This window comes from Bos javanicus, chromosome 13 (genome assembly GCF_032452875.1).
Source record: "Bos javanicus breed banteng chromosome 13, ARS-OSU_banteng_1.0, whole genome shotgun sequence".
Classification (NCBI taxonomy): domain Eukaryota; kingdom Metazoa; phylum Chordata; class Mammalia; order Artiodactyla; family Bovidae; genus Bos; species Bos javanicus.
In genome coordinates this window covers 53,475,731-53,493,370 of record NC_083880.1, presented here as the reverse complement: position 1 = coordinate 53,493,370, position 17,640 = coordinate 53,475,731, and the positions used below count along the sequence as shown (strand labels likewise).

General features: G+C 39.0%; 1 protein-coding gene across 3 annotated transcripts in view; it reads right to left on the bottom strand.

Annotated features, from left to right (window-relative positions):
* LOC133259378 (tyrosine-protein phosphatase non-receptor type substrate 1-like) overlaps positions 1-12,540 on the bottom strand; it is a 95,499-nt gene extending 82,959 nt beyond the window's left edge. The window contains exon 1 of one of the 3 annotated variants that reach the window (XM_061436783.1): positions 12,118-12,540. In XM_061436783.1, coding sequence (XP_061292767.1) covers positions 12,118-12,514 — 397 coding nt within the window. In that variant the 5' untranslated portion in view covers positions 12,515-12,540. The remainder of the gene's footprint in view (positions 1-12,117) is intronic. The other 2 variants (XM_061436785.1, XM_061436784.1) reach the window with 2 other exon arrangements.
* Between the last annotated feature and the right edge of the window lie 5,100 nt (positions 12,541-17,640).

Here is a 17,640-nt window from a genome sequence, read left to right as displayed (position 1 = left end):
CAGTTCAGTTGCTCAGTCATGTCCGACTCTTTGTGACCCTGTGAACCGCAGCACGCCAGGCCTCCCTGTCCATCACTAACTCCCGGAGTCCACCCAAACCCATGTCCATTGAGTTGGTGATGCCATCCAACTATCTCATCCTCTGTTGTCCCCCTCTCCTCCTGCCCTCAATCTTTCCCAGCATCAGGGTCTTTTCAAATGAGTCAGCTCTTTGCATCAGGTGGCCAAAGTATTGGAGTTTCAGCTTCAACATCAGTCCTACCAATGAACACCCAGGACTGATCTCCTTTAGGATGGACTGGTTGGATCTCCTTTCAGTCCAAGGGACTCTCAAGAGTCTTCTCCAACACCACAGTTCAAAAGCATCAATTCTTCGGTGCTCAGCTTTCTTCACAGTCCAACTCTCACATCCATACATGACCACTGGAAAAAACATAGCCTTGACTAAAGGGACCTTTGTTGGCAAAGTAATGTCTCTTCTTATTAATATGCTATCTAGGTTGGTCATAACTTTCCATCCAAGGAGTAAGTGTCTTAATTTCATGGCTGCAATCACCATCTGCAGTGATTTTGGAGCCTAGAAAAATAAAGTCAGCCACTGTTTCCACATCTATTTGCCATGAAGTGAATTGGACAGCTTCTGACCTGTGGGACTCATCTTCTGGTTTCATATTTTTTTTTTTTTCATACTGCTCATGGGGTTCTTGCAGCAAGAATCCTGCAGTGGTTTGCCTCCTCCAGTGAACCACATTCTGTCAGAACTCTTGACTATGACTCATCTGTCTTGGGTGGCCCTGCAAGGATTGGCTCATAACACTGTTGAGTTACGCAAGCCCCTTTACCATGACAAGGCTGTGATCCATGAAGGGTATGTATAATGTATGTATGTGTATGTATGTGTGTAAAGTGGAATATATTTGTTGTTATTGTTCAGTTGCTCAGTCATGTCTGACTCTTTGTGACCCCATGGACCCCATTCACTATCTCCCAGAGTTTGCTCAAACTCACGTCCATTGAGTTGGTGATGCTATCCAACCATCTCGTCCTCTGTTACTCCCTTCTCCTAATGCCCTCAATCTTTCCCAGCATCAGGGGCTTTTTCAGAGAGTCAGCTCTTCACATCAGGTGGCAAAAGTATTGGAGCTTCAGCATCAGTCCTTCCCGTAAATATTCAGGGTTGATTTCCTTTAGGATTACGGCTTTGATCTCCTTGCTGTCCAAGGGACACTCAAGAGTCTTCCCCAGAACCAAAGTTCAAAAGTATCAATTCTTCAGTGCTCAGCCTTCTTTATGGTCCAACTCTCACATCTGTACATGACTACTGGAAAAACCATAGCTTTGACTATGTGGATCTTTATCAGCAAAGTGATATCTCTGCTTTTTAACACTCTGTCGAGGTTTATCATAGCTTTTCTTCCAAAGAGCAGGTGTCTTTTAATTTCATGGCTGCAGTCACAGTCCACGGTGATTTTGGAGCCCAAGAAAATAAAGTCTGTCAGTGTTTCCATTTTCTTCCCCCATCTATTTGCCATGAACTGATGGGACCAGATGCCATGATCTTAGTTTTTTGAATGTTGAATTTTAAGCCAATTTTTCCATTCTCCTCTTTCACCTTTATCAAGAGGTTCTTTAGTTCATCTTAACTTTCTGAGGTTATTGACATGTTTGGATTCCAGAAATCTTGATTCCAGCTTGTGATTTATCCAACCTGGCAATTCACCTGATGTCACTTGGTCACGACTGAGTGATTTTCACTTTCACTTTTCACTCTGCATATAAGTTCAATAAGCCATGTGATGATATATACTCTTGACATACTCCTTTCCCAATTTTGAACTATTCCATTGTTCCATGTCTTGTTCTAACTGCTACTTCTGAACATGCATATAGGTTTCTATTTATAATGTAATATTGCTCAGCCGTAAAAATGAAATTTTGCCATTTGCAGCAAAATAGATGGAATTGGAAGGCAAATGAAATAAGTAAGACAGAGAAAGACAAACAGTGTATGATACAACTTATATATGGAAAATAAAAAATACAGCAAACTAGTTAACATAACAATAAAGAGACAGACTCAAAGATATAGAGGACAAACTAGTGGGGACAAAGAAAGGAAGAGGAAAATATAGGCTAAGGGGTGAAGAGGTGCAAATAATTACATATGAAATAAGCTACAAGGATATATTGTACTACACCAGGAATACAACCAATATTTTATAATAATGATAAATGGAGTATAACCTTTAAAAATTGTGAATCACTATGTTTTACACCTGTAATTTACAAATTATTTTACAGCAACTATACTTCAATATAAAGGAAATAGCCCAAAATTCCATCAATAGATGAATAGATAAATTAAATGTGAGATATATATATATCATAACATATCATATCATATATATATGATATCATATATCATATATATACATATCATAACATATATATATAATATTTCAGCCCTAAAAAGCAAACATATCTTATATCATATATATACATATATATATACATAAGCAAACATATCATATATCATATATATACATATCATAACATATATATATATATAATATTTCAGTCCTAAAAAGCAAACATATCATATATCGTATATATACATATCATAACATATATATATATATACACACACACACATATACATATATATATATATATAATATTTCAGCCCTAAAAAGCAAAACATTTTGACACCTACATCATGGCATGGATGAACCTTAAAAATACGCTTAGTGAAATAAGCCAGATAAAAAAGGACAAATAGATGATTCCACTTATGGTACATAGAATAGGCAAATTCACAGAGAAAAAGTAGAATAGATGTTTCCAGTGGTTGCAGGGAAAAAGAAATGAGGAGTTACAGTTTAATGAATAGATTTTCTGCTGCTGCTGCTAAGTCACTTCAGTCATGTCCGACTCTGTGCGACCCCATAGATGGCAGCCCACCAGGCTCCCCCGTCCCTGGGATTCTCCAGGCAAGAACATTGGAGTGGGTTGCCATTTTCTTCTCCAATGCATGAAAGTGAGAAGTCAAAGTGAAGTCACTCAGTCGTGTCCGACTCCCAGTGACCCCATGGACTGCAGCCTACCAGGCTCCTCCATCCATGGGATTTTCCAGGCAAGAGTACTGGAGTGCGGTGCCATTGTCTTCTCCAAGATTTTCTGCTACAGATGTTGAAAAAGTTCTGGCAATATGTACTGTAACGCTTCACAACACTGTGAAGGTCCTTAGTGCCACTTTGTATCCTTCAGTTCAGTTCAGTTCAGTTCAGTTGCTCAGTCCTGTCCGACTCTTTGCAACCCCTTGAACTGCAGCACGCCAGGCCTCCCTGTCCATCACCAACTCCCGGAGTTCACTCAGACTCATGTCCATCGAGTTGGTGATGCCATCCAGCCATCTCATCCTCTGTCGTCTCCTTCTCCTCCTGCCCCCAATCCCTCCCAGCATCAGAGTCTTTTCCAATGAGTCAGCTCTTCGCATCAGGTGGCCAAAGTACTGGAGTTTCAGCTTTAGCATCATTCCTTCCAAAGAACACCCAGGACTGATCTCCTTTAGAATGGACTGGCTGGATCTCTTTGCAGTCCAAGGGACTCTCAGGAATCTTCTCCAACACCACAGTTCAAAAGCATCAATTCTTCGGTGCTCAGCCTTCTTCACAGTCCAACTCTCACATCCATACATGACCACTGGAAAAAACATAGCCTTGACTAGACAGAATTTGTTGGCAAAGTAATGTCTGCTTTTTAATATGTTATCTAGGTTGATCATAACTTTCCTTCCAAGGAGAAAGCGTCTTTTAATTTCATGGCTGCAATCACCATCTGCAGTGATTTTGGACCCCCAAAAATAAAGTCTGACACTGTTTCCACTGTTTCCCCATCTATTTCCCATGAAGTGATGGGACCAGATGCCATGATCTTCATTTTCTGAATGTTGAGCTTTAAGCCAACTTTTTCACTCTCCTCTTTCACTTTCATCAAGAGGCTTTTTAAAAAGTTCCTCTTCACTTTCTGCCATAAGGATGGTGCCATCTGCATATCTGAGGTTATTGATATTTCTCAAAGTAGCTAAAATGGTAAATTTTATGTTTTTTATATTTTACTGCAAAAAAAAACAAATGAGATCTGAAACATGGTGATTGCCCCAAATAAAGCTTTTGAACTGAACCAAATGGTTCAAGGAAAAATAAAATGTGTGATTCTACACTTGATCTTAGCCAAAAGGCCAAGGAGTGATAAATGTGTGATTCTAAATGTTGATACATTTGAGGAAACTACAAGTGAATAGGAAGGTAGAACCATGGGGACAAGCAAGCAAGGAAACAGCAAATTCCAAAATCATGTTTTGAAAAGAACTGCAGGTGGCTGACTACATTTGGACAATGAGTTACAAGTTAAAGGGACACAAGTCACCATGGCGCCAATTATTTTACTACGGGTGCAAGTTTACCAGATTGATTTCACTGCCTCCTTAACTACCCAGTGCGGGGAGCGAGCTCCACCCGTGGCAAAGGTCATGAGATAGGAGGCTCGGCATACGCAAAGGCGGGATCGAGCCTCAGGAGTCCCCCTGGAAATTCTCGAGCATCTACCCCCAAAACCAGAGTCTGCCTACTTTCTGCTTTGTGCTTTCACCTACACCTCTGACTTTACGGGGGGCTGTGCCCCAATACCTCTCTCTGAAAAAAGAGTTAGCTTACAGCTCCAGCTAATAGTTCCTGGGTGTGACAGTGTTTAACCTACAAACTCCTTTGGAAATCCTCTAGCCTGCCTGAATAGGTTTTTCCGGCCACATGTGATTGTTCAGAGCCTCCCAACTCCTGTGAGAGGCAGGAGATGTTCTAAACTGTCTAAATACAGATTCCTTTGAGCAGTTAAAAGATTGATTAGAAATTGTATTGGTGAAGGGTTTTTCACTTATTGAGCCAATGTTTGCTGCTAAGTCTCCATACCCCTTACCTACTGTGTCCTTGGCACTGTATTGATTGATATAATGGGTGTATAGAAATGTAAGTAGTAGCCTCAGTGTTTGTAACCTTGGACTCTTGAGTTAATTCTTTTCTTGATTGAGCCCACCTCACCTTTGCCCTATAGGAATGCAGCTTTGTCCAATGCTTTTTTGGAGGCTGGTGCCTGACTTTGGAATAATCACCTTTAGAGAAAGATAAGTTTCTTAAAATGTTAACAGGCCTCCTGGCCAGAAGATGATGTAAATCACCTGAACTTTTGCATATGATAAGTTTGAAAGCCTGGCTTCTATTAGAACCAGGAACTGCTGTCCTTGCATGACTCCACCCCTTCCCCCATTATCCTCTATGCACAACTTAAGGTATAAATAACTATTTTGGAAAATAAAGTGCGGGCCTTGTTCACCGAAACTTGGTCTCCCCATGTCTCTCTCTCTCCCAAATTCTGGCTGAGTCTCCATCTGGAGCGCGGAACCCGCCATGCTTGGTAATTATGCCTGGGCTTCTAAGATCCGACCGGGGAGGCCTCAGTGTCTCCTCTCCTTTGGGAGAACGGAAGGACGCCTGCGGCCTACGTAAGTGGTGCAAACTTCTTGTCTTGAAGTTTTATTGGGCTCCCGCGTAAACCAAGCTACTCAGCCTCTTTTCCCCACTGAATTTTCCTACTGAGCTATCCTCATCCTATTACTCTTTATATCTTTGATAAAATATTTAAATAAATAGGTCGCCGACGCCGTCCCCGCTTCGAATACCCTGGATCAGCCGGGGCTGGTCCCCGGCAACCCAGTTTCTGGAGATATAGAGAAATACAAACATATTACTTATCTGAAATGTTCTATTAAACAAGCAAGGGTCTAATTACAGGGGTATAAATCAGAGGAGCAGGATGTTTTGGTGCCACAAACAAATTCTGTGTTCTTTTCTGTTTCTTCCCTACTCCTTGAGTAGAAAATGTGTGGTTCATCTTTGCGGAGTGTGAGCTGGTAACCCACTCACTTCAGTTCAATTCAGTCACTCAGTCATGTCCTACTCTTTGTGATTCCATGGACTGCAGCATGCCAAGCTTCCCTGTCCATCATAAACTTCCGGAGCTTGTTCAAATTCATGTCCATCGACTCAGTGATGCCATCCAATTATCCCATCCTCTGTCATCCCCTTCTCCTCCTGCTTTCAATCTTTCCCAGCATCAGGGCCTTTTCCAGTGAGTCAGTTCTTCGAATCAGGTGGCCAAAGTATTGGAGTTTCAGCTTCCGCATCAGTCCTTCCAATGAATATTCAGGACTGATTTCCTTTAGGATTGACTGGTTTGTCTCCTTGCTGTCCAAGGGACTTTTAAGAGTCTTCTCCAATACCACTGTTCAAAAGCATCAGTTCTTCCGTGGTCAACTTTCATTGTGATCCAACTGTCACCTCCATATATGACTACTGGAGCTTTGACTATACGGACATAGGCACTATTTGTAACCAATCATGCCTCCTAAAGAGGGGGCATGCTATTACAGGGTAAGTACCATGATGTGCCAACATCATCAAATGGTTTAGGTTTTTAAGTCTAGACAAGATTGAGGTTAGGGAAGTTGAACTGTTAAGATAAAAATTGGAAGAAATAGGAAAGAACATTGGAGGGAGGAATGGAAGGAGAGGAGGAGAGGGAAGAGAATAAGGGTCAGGAGCCAAAGAATTAAAAAAAAAAAAAACACACTACTATCTGTGAATCAAGAATTATTCTATTTATATCTCTGCTCCAGGCCTTTCCTCTGAACTCTGAATTGAATGTCCAACTATATACTCATCATGTTCTTTGTATAGATATAACCATCTCACAGTTAAAACATCTAAAACTGGACTGAATTTCCCCCCACATTCTCTGTATCTCAGCTGAGCCCCTCTTCTTCTTCCAGATTGTTAAGGAAATTAAGTAAATAGTCTTGTTTAAGCTTCAGAGACAAAGCAGAGCAGGCCTGTGGCCTTGCTTCTAACCTGCCTGGACACTGCCCTGACTGTGAGTGCCCTGACTTGCCTGCTGTGAGTGCAAATCTTGTAGCACCGTGGATAAGAATCTTAAAATTGTTGAGCCCCTGGAGGGGCCCTGGCTAACCAAGTCACAGGCTCAACATTCCAAGTTTTACATGACAAAAAGCATTAACATGAAACCAGAGCTGCAGTTTGCTCACAGATTGATGATGATATCAGTTTGCATTCTGTGATTATACCTGGGAATCCCGAACTGCAATTTTTGAACTCTCACTTACAGAATGGACATGCTGCCTGGGACCTTTTCCCAATTAGGACTCCAGATGTGCTGTGTCATGGGGACTTCCCAATGCTGTTTGAGTCTGGATGTTGGTCAAAACCCAATTTGTTGATGTATCCTCTGCTGTTGCTATTTCTCTCTCTTTTTAATGTTAGTATATTGAAAGTAAGCTAGATAATGCTCTAATCAGTTCAGTTCAGTTCAGTCAGTTAGTCGTGTCTGACTCTTTGCGACCCAATGGACTGCAGCAAGCCAGGCTTCCCTGTCCATCACCAACTCTGGGAGTTTGCTAAAAACTCATGTCCATCGCGTTGGTGATGCCATCCAACCATCTTATCCTCTGTTGTCCCCTTCTCCTGCCTTCAATCTTTCTCAGCATCAGAGTCTTTTCCAGAGTTAGTTCTTCACATCAGGTGGCCAAAGTATTGGAGTTTCAGCTTCAGCATCAGTCCTTTCAATGAATATTCAGAACTGATTTCCTTTAGGATGGACTGGTTGGATCTCCTTGCAATCCAAGGCACTCTCAAGAGTCTCCTCCAACACCACAGTTCAAAAGCATAGATTCTTCAGCGCTCAGCTTTCTTTATAGTCCAATTCTCACATTCATACATGACTACTGGATTTGTATACAATGAGTAGCTTATTTTGTTAACAAATCCTTGGAACCTGGGACAAAAGTGAAAACTTTCACCAAAACACAGATGCAGAAGTCTCAAAACCTTGGAGCCTTTTTCTTCTACCTCAAATCCTATGCATCAGAAAATTCTGTTGCTTCCTCATCAGCATGCATCTGGAATCTGACTTTTTTCTCTTATCTCTACTAGCTCTTGCCCAGGTGCAAGTCACTTTTACAATTTTTTTTTTTTTTTTTTTTGCATGAATGTGATTGTCTCAAATGCTCTGCTTGTTTCTCAGTACTCTTGCCTGGAAAATCCTATGGACAGAGGAGCCTGGTAGGCTGCAATCCATGGGGTCACTAGGAGTTGGATACAACTGAACAACTTCACTTTCACTTTTCACTTTCATGTATTGGAGAAGGAAATGGCAACCCACTCCAGTATTGTTGCCTGGAGAATCCCAGGGATGGGGGAGCCTGGTGGGCTGCCATCTATGGGGTCTCAACAGAGTCAAACACAACTGAGGTGACTTAGCAGCAGCAGCAGGTACTTGTTTCCATATTTTGTATAGTCTGCTCTCAATCAAATAGTAGAATAAATTAAAACTCATGTCAGATTATGTCACTTCCCTCTTCAAAACTATGAGGGCTGAAACTAGGAATAAACCTACCTAAGGAGACATAAGAGTTGTATACAGAAAACTACAAGACACTGTTGAAAGAAATCAAAAACACTATAAATAGATGCTCATATTGTTCTTGGACTGGAAGAACCAATATTGTGAGAATGACTATACTACCCAAAGCAATCTCAGATTCAATGAAATCCCTATCAAATTACCATTGGCATTTTTTTCATAGAACTAGAAAAAAATTCACAATTCATATAAAACTACAAATACCCCGAATAGTCAAAGTAATCTTGAGCAAGAATAATGGAGCTGGAGGAATCAACCTTCCTGACTTCAGACTGTATTACAAAGCTCATCAAGACAGTATGGTATTGACACAAAAACAGAAATATAGACCAATGGAACAAGATAGAAAGTCCAAAGATAAATCCACACACCTATATACACCTTATGTTTGACAAAGGAGGCAAGAATATTCAACGGAGAAAAGATAGTCTCTTCAATAAGTGGTGCTGGAAAAACTGGACAGCTACATTTAAAAGAATGAAATTAGAACACCTCCTAATACCATATACAAAGATAAACTCAAAACAGATTAAAACATAAATGTAAGATGAGAAACTATAAAACTCATAGAGGAAAACATAGGCAGTACAGTCTTTGACATCAATCACAGCAAGATCCTCTATGACCCACTTCCTAGGGTAATGGAAACAAAAAAATAAACAAATGGGACCAAAGGGACCTAATTAAACTTAAAAGCTTTCACACAACAAATGTAACCATAAACAAGATGAAAAGACAATCCTCAGAATGGGAAAAAAATAATTGCAAATGAAGCAACTGACGAAGGATTAATCTCCAAAATCTACAAGCAGCTCATGCACCTCAGTATCATAAAAAGAGACATTTCTCCAAAAAAGACATATAAGATGGTTCAGAAACACATAACAAATGCCCAACATTGCTTATTATTAAATAAATGCAAGTCAAAACTACTTCATCCCAATAAGTTGGCCATCATCAAAAAATCTATAAACAACGAATGCTGGAGAGGATGTGGGAAAAGGGGAACACTCTTGGTGTTGCACTCTTAGTGGAAATATAAATTTTTAAAACAATTCATTTATTTTAATTGGAGGATAATTACTTTACAATATGGTGATGGTGCTTGCCTTATATCAACATGAATTGGCCGCAGGTATACATGTGTCCCTGCCATCCTGAACCCCCCTCCCACCTCCCTCCCGACCCTATCCCTCTGGGTTGTCCCAGAGCACCAGCTTTGGGTCCCCTATTTCATGCACCGAATTTGCACTGTTCATCTGTTTTACGTATGGCAATGTACATGTTTCAACGCTCTTCTCTCAAATCATCCCACCCTCACCTTCTCCCATTGAATCCAAAAGTCTGTTCTTTATATCTGTGTCTGGGAACATAAATTTACATGGTCACTATGGAGACCAGTATGGAGATCCTTTAAAAACTTGAAATAAAACTACCTTAAAAAATAAATAAATAAAATAGGGCACGCTCCTGGAAAAGTTTGTGTCCAATAAACTAAATGAAATCTTAAAAGAAAAAACTGCAATGGCAACCATTTCACTCACAGCAAAACCAAATCCTTCAACACAGGAGGATGATTCTACTCTCAGGACTTTTGTGCATGCTGCTCCCTGTCAGGAAGTCTCCTCCACCGGATAACCACATGGCTCACTTCAGAATTTTCTTTTCAACTTTGCTCACAATTCCCCTTCTCAGAGATGCCCACCCAAGATTACCAGGCTTGAAATACATTGCACCCAACATATTCTCCCAATTTGTTATCTAGCTACTCTTTTAAAACACTTATCACTTTCTAACATACTATGTTATTTAATTAAGTATGTCTATTGTTTATTGCCATTTCTTCCACTAAGCTAAATATCCATGAAGACAACTTCTTAGTCTCTTTTAGTCACCAAAGTACCCCAAGTTCCTTCCTGCAACATAGAAAGTATCCAAAAAATATATGTTGTTTGAATTGCCCACTGTGACATCTCCATGAGACACTGAATTCTATTTTAAGTGGACATTTCTCTGGAAATTATTAGTATATCAGAAGTTGAGTTGTCCACGTAGATCAGTTTATGAAAAACAAAAGAAATTTGCGTTTATACAGGAGAAAGAAGAGCCCAGGAGAAGAAAACCACAAACCTTCTTTCCCATACTCCATACTTCTCCACACCCATTAGCAGAAGCTGCAGAAATATCATAGGATGGAAAAATAACACAGTATCAAGAAGAGCCATGGTTAAACTCATGAGCTCAACTACCAGGTTGCTTGAGTTCAAATCACACCTTTATCAGGTACCTTGAACTGAGTAACCTTGAACATTCCTTGCTCAGTTTCCTTATCTTTAAGGTAGGGGTTCACAAGAGGATCTAGCTTGGATATAATGATCACATGAGTAAATGCTGTGGGCATTTCCAACATTGCCTGGCACATGCTGAGTGGTCAATAAAATGAATAGTTATTACTCATTAGCTTTCCTGAGGCATGGAAGCTTCAGATAGCATTAGATTATATATATATATGTTATAGATATGGATATGGTTATAATTATAGATATAGATATGGATATGAATATATAGGTGGTATAGGCAAGATTCTTGTGTCTTTTATCCCTCCTTTCCTCCTCACGTCTATCCAGCATGGAAGCAGAGACTAAGATAACAACGCAGGAAATTCTACCCTTTAACCAAGAGAAAAGTTTTCTTAAGAATTTGAGTGAGGGTAAGGGGTAGATTTATAGAGAAGTAGAAAAGGAGAGATGTTGCTAAAGACCTCAAAAACTGAACCTTCCATGTAGATTGAAAAATGTTTTAAGGGGAAGAACAGAAAAAGTCTTCTTGAAATACCACGTGTCTGGAAACACTTCCTCATACCCACACATACATACACGCACATACACACACGTAAACACATTCACCCACAAACATGTATTAAAAAGTACCCTAGCAATCTAATGTACAAGCTGTTTTGAGCATTAAAAGAAATTATAACACATATTAAAATCTCAGTTAAAATGTCATTGCATAGGACCCATGCAATATACTGAAAAATTTGAACTCTTCTCTGAGTGGCATGATGGGTGATGACTAATATATTGTTTGCTTCTTGGTATTTTCTGATATTTCTGCAATTGGGCTCTTCTGAGAAGCTGAGCAGCACAATATTATTCAGAGAATCAACTCTGGAGCTGGACAGCCTGGATTTGAATCCTGTGCTCCACTGCTTTAGATAGGTGACATTGGACAAGTTACTCTGTGCTTCAATTTCTCCATTTACAATTGGAGTAATAGTTATCACACAGGGATGTTGTGAGGGATGTTTAGTTAAGTAAATATGCACAAAGCTGTTAGAGTTTGAAACATCCTCTGTTTGGAAGCCTCTGGTAACCAGCTGCATATGATGGATCTACAGAGAAAACTCAGATCCCTGATTTCATGCTCTCAGATAAGGCCCAGCCTTTGGCCTTCTGTGACTGCCTCGGGTAGCATACCCATGTTTACATGGAGACCCTAAAAGCACAGGGACGGGGGAAAGTCCAGGGGACAGGGAGAGGGGATTCTACTCTAAGCAATGCTCACCTGTGAGTCCCAGGAGTAGAGTAAGCAACAGGCAAGAAGGAGGCGGCCAGAAGTAGCAGGCAGAGAATGTCATTGTGGAGGCCAGCGGAGCTGCTCTGTCCAGACGTGTCAGTTGGGAGAACTTGAATTTCTGTGCTCTGTGGAGAAGAGAAAAGCTCCACCTACCATTATATAAAAGGAAGTGCCTATGATGGGGTGAAATGTCTGTGAGAAAGTTATCTGCTTCTGGATTCTTGTAGTTCCTGTTTCTAGACAATGAAATAGGACTCGGGGAAAAAACATAGGTACAAGTTATGAATTTCGTGTTTTCAGAGAGATTGGACAAGCCTAGCAGAAATAATGCTTCCTCCCTACCTGGGGTCTCTGCTTTCTCCTCTGGGTGCCTTGCCCCATTCATGGTGACCCTTCTTTCAAAAGCACCAGGCAAACTCACATATCCCAAGAGTATCTGTGATTATGGTCTATCTCCTCAAGACACAAGCCCAGGACCCTAGGATGTGACTGGTTTGTGGTCTCCTTCTGTACTTGCCTCAGCAAAGACATGCTCTTTGCTGGAAAAAGGAAGAGGGTTCACCAGGACCTTCTCTATTTTGGGATGGAACCAGATCAGCACCTGAAATGATTTCCTATTCCAAACCTTTATTGATGTCGCTAGTGAAATTTAGCCCAATTGCAAAGTGCAATGTGGACCTAGACTGGTACGGCCAGCATCCAAAAAGGGAATCATTTTCTCCTTCCTTTGGGAGAAGAAGTAGATTATATGACCCAGAAATTATACTTCCAGGCATTTATCTCAGAGGAGTGAAAACTCTGTCCATACAAAATCTGTGCACAAATGTTTTAAAACGTTTCTTTTTGAGTCAAAGCAGTGGAAAAATCAAAATGTCTAATAAAAAGGAAGAGTTTAACAACCTTTCTACATAGGAAATACTATTCAGCAGTACAAAAAAAATGAGTTATATACGAGTACAGCTTTGTCTCTTGAAAGCATTATGTTGACTGAACAAAGCCAGTCTCAAAGTATCACTCCACTTGCACAACATTATCAAAATTTTATATATATATATATATATAACTGAATGGCATTTGGCAGAGGTTTGGTTTGGTGGGGATGTGTGTCAATTTGTCATGCTAGCACACGGGAGACTCTGTGGCTATGGAATGTTCTGCAGCCTGCCCATAGTGGTGGTTATACATACACAAAAAAGGATCAACATAAACCAAAATTAAGAGTGTTACAAACTCAACTATAAATAATAATCTCATAGTAATAATAACATGGACACTACTAAGCTATCCAAAATTATAATTATATTAGAGTAATAAGGAATAACATGTGCATATGTAGCATAGGTCAGGAGTAACAGAACACTGCATCCTCATCTTCCACACTGGGATGTCTATAAATAATGCCTAAGAGTGAAAAAAATCAAGAAGTATCAGTAAGCATACTATGTGACATTTGGCAGTGAAACCTAAAATCATCAGTTTAAAGAGTTGAAAGTGGTTTTGTCTCAGAGGTGGAGAATGGCAGGAGGTTAGAGAGACTCCAGTTTTCATATGTATAACTTGTAGAACTACTGGACTCATAAACTACCTGCATATGAAACTTTAATAAATATAAAGATGATTGGGTTGATGTCAATAGAGTTACACGTAAAAAGAATGCCCTTACTGTTCAGCAATGCTAATAACTTTCAAGCTTGCTGGACAAAACATTGATGATCTACATCAAATACAATCTTATAGTCAAAACTACTGAAAGCATTAATAATAATTTTTAAAGATTCCATAAACTAGAAAGTATTGAAGACAGCTTTAACTAGAGATGAATAAGACCATTCGTGGTAAAAACAACTGTAAAATTGTGAATTTAGAATCATTTGAAAAACTAAATAAACAGAGGCATATTATATCCATGAATGAGAGAACTCAATATTGGAAAATTTTCAATATTTCCAAATTCATATATAAATTCAATGCAATCAAGCAATAAATCTAAAATAGTTTTTCATGAAAATGCATTAGGAGACTGAAACTGAGGAGATGAAAAAGTGATGTCATACAAATGGAAATGCCAATAAAACAGGTATACTAATACTCATATCAGAAAAAATAGACTTTAAAGCAAGGCTATACAAAAGACGAAGGCAAGGGCACCCCAGTCCAGTACTCTTGCCTGGAAAATCCCATGGATGGAGGAGCCTGGTGGGCTGCAGTCCATGGGGTCACTAAGTCGGACACGACTGGGCGACTTCACTTTCACTTTTCACTTTCATGCATTGGAGAAGGAAATGGCAACCCACTCCAGTGTTCTTGCATGGAGAATCCCAGGGACGGTGGGGCCTGGTGGGCTGCCGTCTATGGGGTCATACAAAGTTGGACACGACTGAAGCGACTTAGCAGTAGCAGCATACAAAAGACAAATGAGGCATTATATAATGGTAAAATGATCAATATAAGAGGAGGCTATTAAACTCATTAACATATATATACCTAATACAGAAGCATCTAAATATATAGCAAATATTAACAGACATTAAAGGAGAAGTTGGCAATAATACAGCAATAGTAGGGGACTTGAAGACCCCTTACATCAATGTATAAATTATCCAAGAGTAAATCAATAAGGTGGTCTTAAATGACAGATAGACTGGTTGGAATTAATAGATATATACTATAAAGCAGTAGAATATACACCTTTTCAAGCATACATGCAACATTCTCCAAGATAGTTCGCATGTTAGGCCAAAATTCAAGTCACGGTACATTTAATAGGATAGAAATTAGATCAACTATTTTTTCTGACCACAATGGTATGAAAGTAGAAATCAATTACAGGGAGAGAAATGCAAAAGAACAAACACATGGAGACTAAAACACATGATACTAGAAAACCAATGGTCAAAGAAAAAAATCAAAGAGGAAATCAGAAGATATCACGAGACAAATGAAAATCCAGAATGACACTTTTCAAAATCTATGTGATGCAGCAAAAGTAGTTTGAAGAGGAAAGCTTATAGTGATACAGGCCTACCTCAAGAAACAAGGAAAATCTTAAATAAACAACCTAATCTACCATCTAAATGAATTAGAACAGGGAGAATAGATGAGACGAAAAGTCAGAAGAAGGAAGAAAATAATAAAGATCGGAATGGATATAGATAAAAGAGACAAAATACACTAGAAAAGATAAATGAAACCTGGTTTTTTGAGAGCCGGTTATTTGAAAAGATAAACGAAGTTAATAAACATTTAGCCAGGCTCACTAAGAAGAAAAGAGAGTGGCTTGAAATAAACAAAATAAGAAATGACAGAGAAATAGCAACTGATATTGCAAAAATACAAAAAAAAAAATGAAAATACTAGAAAAATTATACCAACAATTTTTACAAAGTAGAAGAAATGGACAAGTTTCTGGAAATATACATCCTTCCAAGACTGAATCAAGAAGAAATAATCTGAACACAGATCATAAGTAGTGAAATTGCTGTTGTAATTTAACAATTCCCAGCATACTTAAAGGCCAGGACCTGATGGCTTCACAGGGGAATTCTATCAAAACTACAAAAAAGGTTTAATGCTATCCATCTCAATCTACTTCACAAATTGAAGAGGATAGAATACTTCAAAGTTATTCTATGAGGCCACAATTACCCCAACACTAAAATCAGACAAACACAATACAAAAAAAGAACATTAGAGCCCAATATACCTGATGAATATATATTTAAAAATACTCAACAAAATATCAGCAAACTGATTCAACAATATACAAAATAAAATCATATATCATGATCAGGTGAGAGTTATCCCATCGTTCAATATTCATAAATCAATCAATACAACATATCACATTAACAACTGGGATGAAAAAAATCACATAATCATCTAACAGTCACAGAAAAGGTCTTTGGCAAAATCCAACATCCATTCCTGATAAAAACTCTCATCAAAGTTGGTATAGAGGAATATATCTCAACAAAATAAAGGCCATTTATGACAAACCAACAGCTAACATCATGCTCAATGGTAAAAAGCAGAAAGCCTTCACACTAAGTTCAGGAATAAAATTAGGATGCCTGCTGTTACCAATTCTATTTAATCTAGTATTGGAAGTTTGAGAGGGAAGAAATAAAACTGTCACAATTTTCAGATGACATACTACTTACAAATAATCATAAAATCTCCACAAAAAATATTAGAGCTTAAAAATGAACTCAGTAAGATTTCAGAATACAAGATTAATATGCAGAAATCTGTTTCTATACAGCAACAATGAATGGTCAGAAAAGGAAAACAAGAAAATAATCCCATTTAAGACCTCTTCAGTCAGCTCAGTCATTCAATCCAGATGCTCAGTCAGGTCCGACTCTTTGCAACCCCATGGACTGCAGCACACAAGGCTTCTCTGTCCATCACCAACTCCTGGAGCTTGCTCAAACTCATATCCATCAAGTTGGTGACGCCATCAAACCATGGCATCTTCTGTCATCCCCTTCTCCTCCTGCCTTCAATCTTCCCCAGCATCAGGGTCTTTTCCAATGAGTCCGTTCTTCACATCAGATGGCTCAAGTATTGGAGTTTCAGCTTCAACATCAGTCCTTCCAGTGAATATTCAGAACTGATTTCTTTTAGGACGGACTGTTTTGATCTCCTTGCAGTTCAAGGGACTCTCAAGAGTCTTCTCCAACACCACAGTTCAAAAGCATCAATTCTTCTGTGCTCAGCTTTCTTTATAGTCCAACTCTCACATCCATACATGACTACTGGAAAAACCATAGCTTTGACTAGATGGACCTTTGTTGACAAAGTAATGTCTCTGCTTTTTAATATGCTGTCTAGGTTGGTCATAGTTTTTCTTCCAAGGAGGAGAAACTTCTTAATGATAAGCAAAGTTGAGCAGTTTTTCACGTGTTTATTAGCCATCTGTATGTCTTTCTGGGAGGAATGTCTGTGTAGGTCTTATGCCCATTTTTTGAGTGGGTTTTTTGCTTTTCTGATATTGAGCTGTATGAGTTGCTTATGTATTTTGGAGTTTAATATTTTGTCAATTTCTTCATTTGCAAGTATTTTCTCCCATTCTGAGAGAAAATTTTCATCTTGTTTATTTTCATCTTGTTTATTGATTCCTTTGCTGTACAAAAGCTTTTAAATTCAATTAGTTCCCATTTTTTTATTTTGCTTTTCTTTCAGTTACTCTAGGAGATAGTTCACAGAGGACCTTGGTGCTATTTTTGTCAAAGAGTGTACTGTCTATGTTTTCATCTAAGAGCTAAGTTTTCAATCCACTTTGAGCTTGTTTTTATGTATGATGTTAGAAGTGTTCTAGTTTCATTATTTTACATGTAGCGGTCCAATTTTCCCAGAACCATTGATTGAAGAGGCTGTCCTTTCTTCACTGCATACTTTTCCTCCTTTGTCAAAGATAAGGTGCCCATAGGTGCATGGGTTTATCTCTGGGCTTTCTATTTTGTTCCATTAGTCTATGCTTCTGCTTTTGTGCCAGTACCATACTGTCTT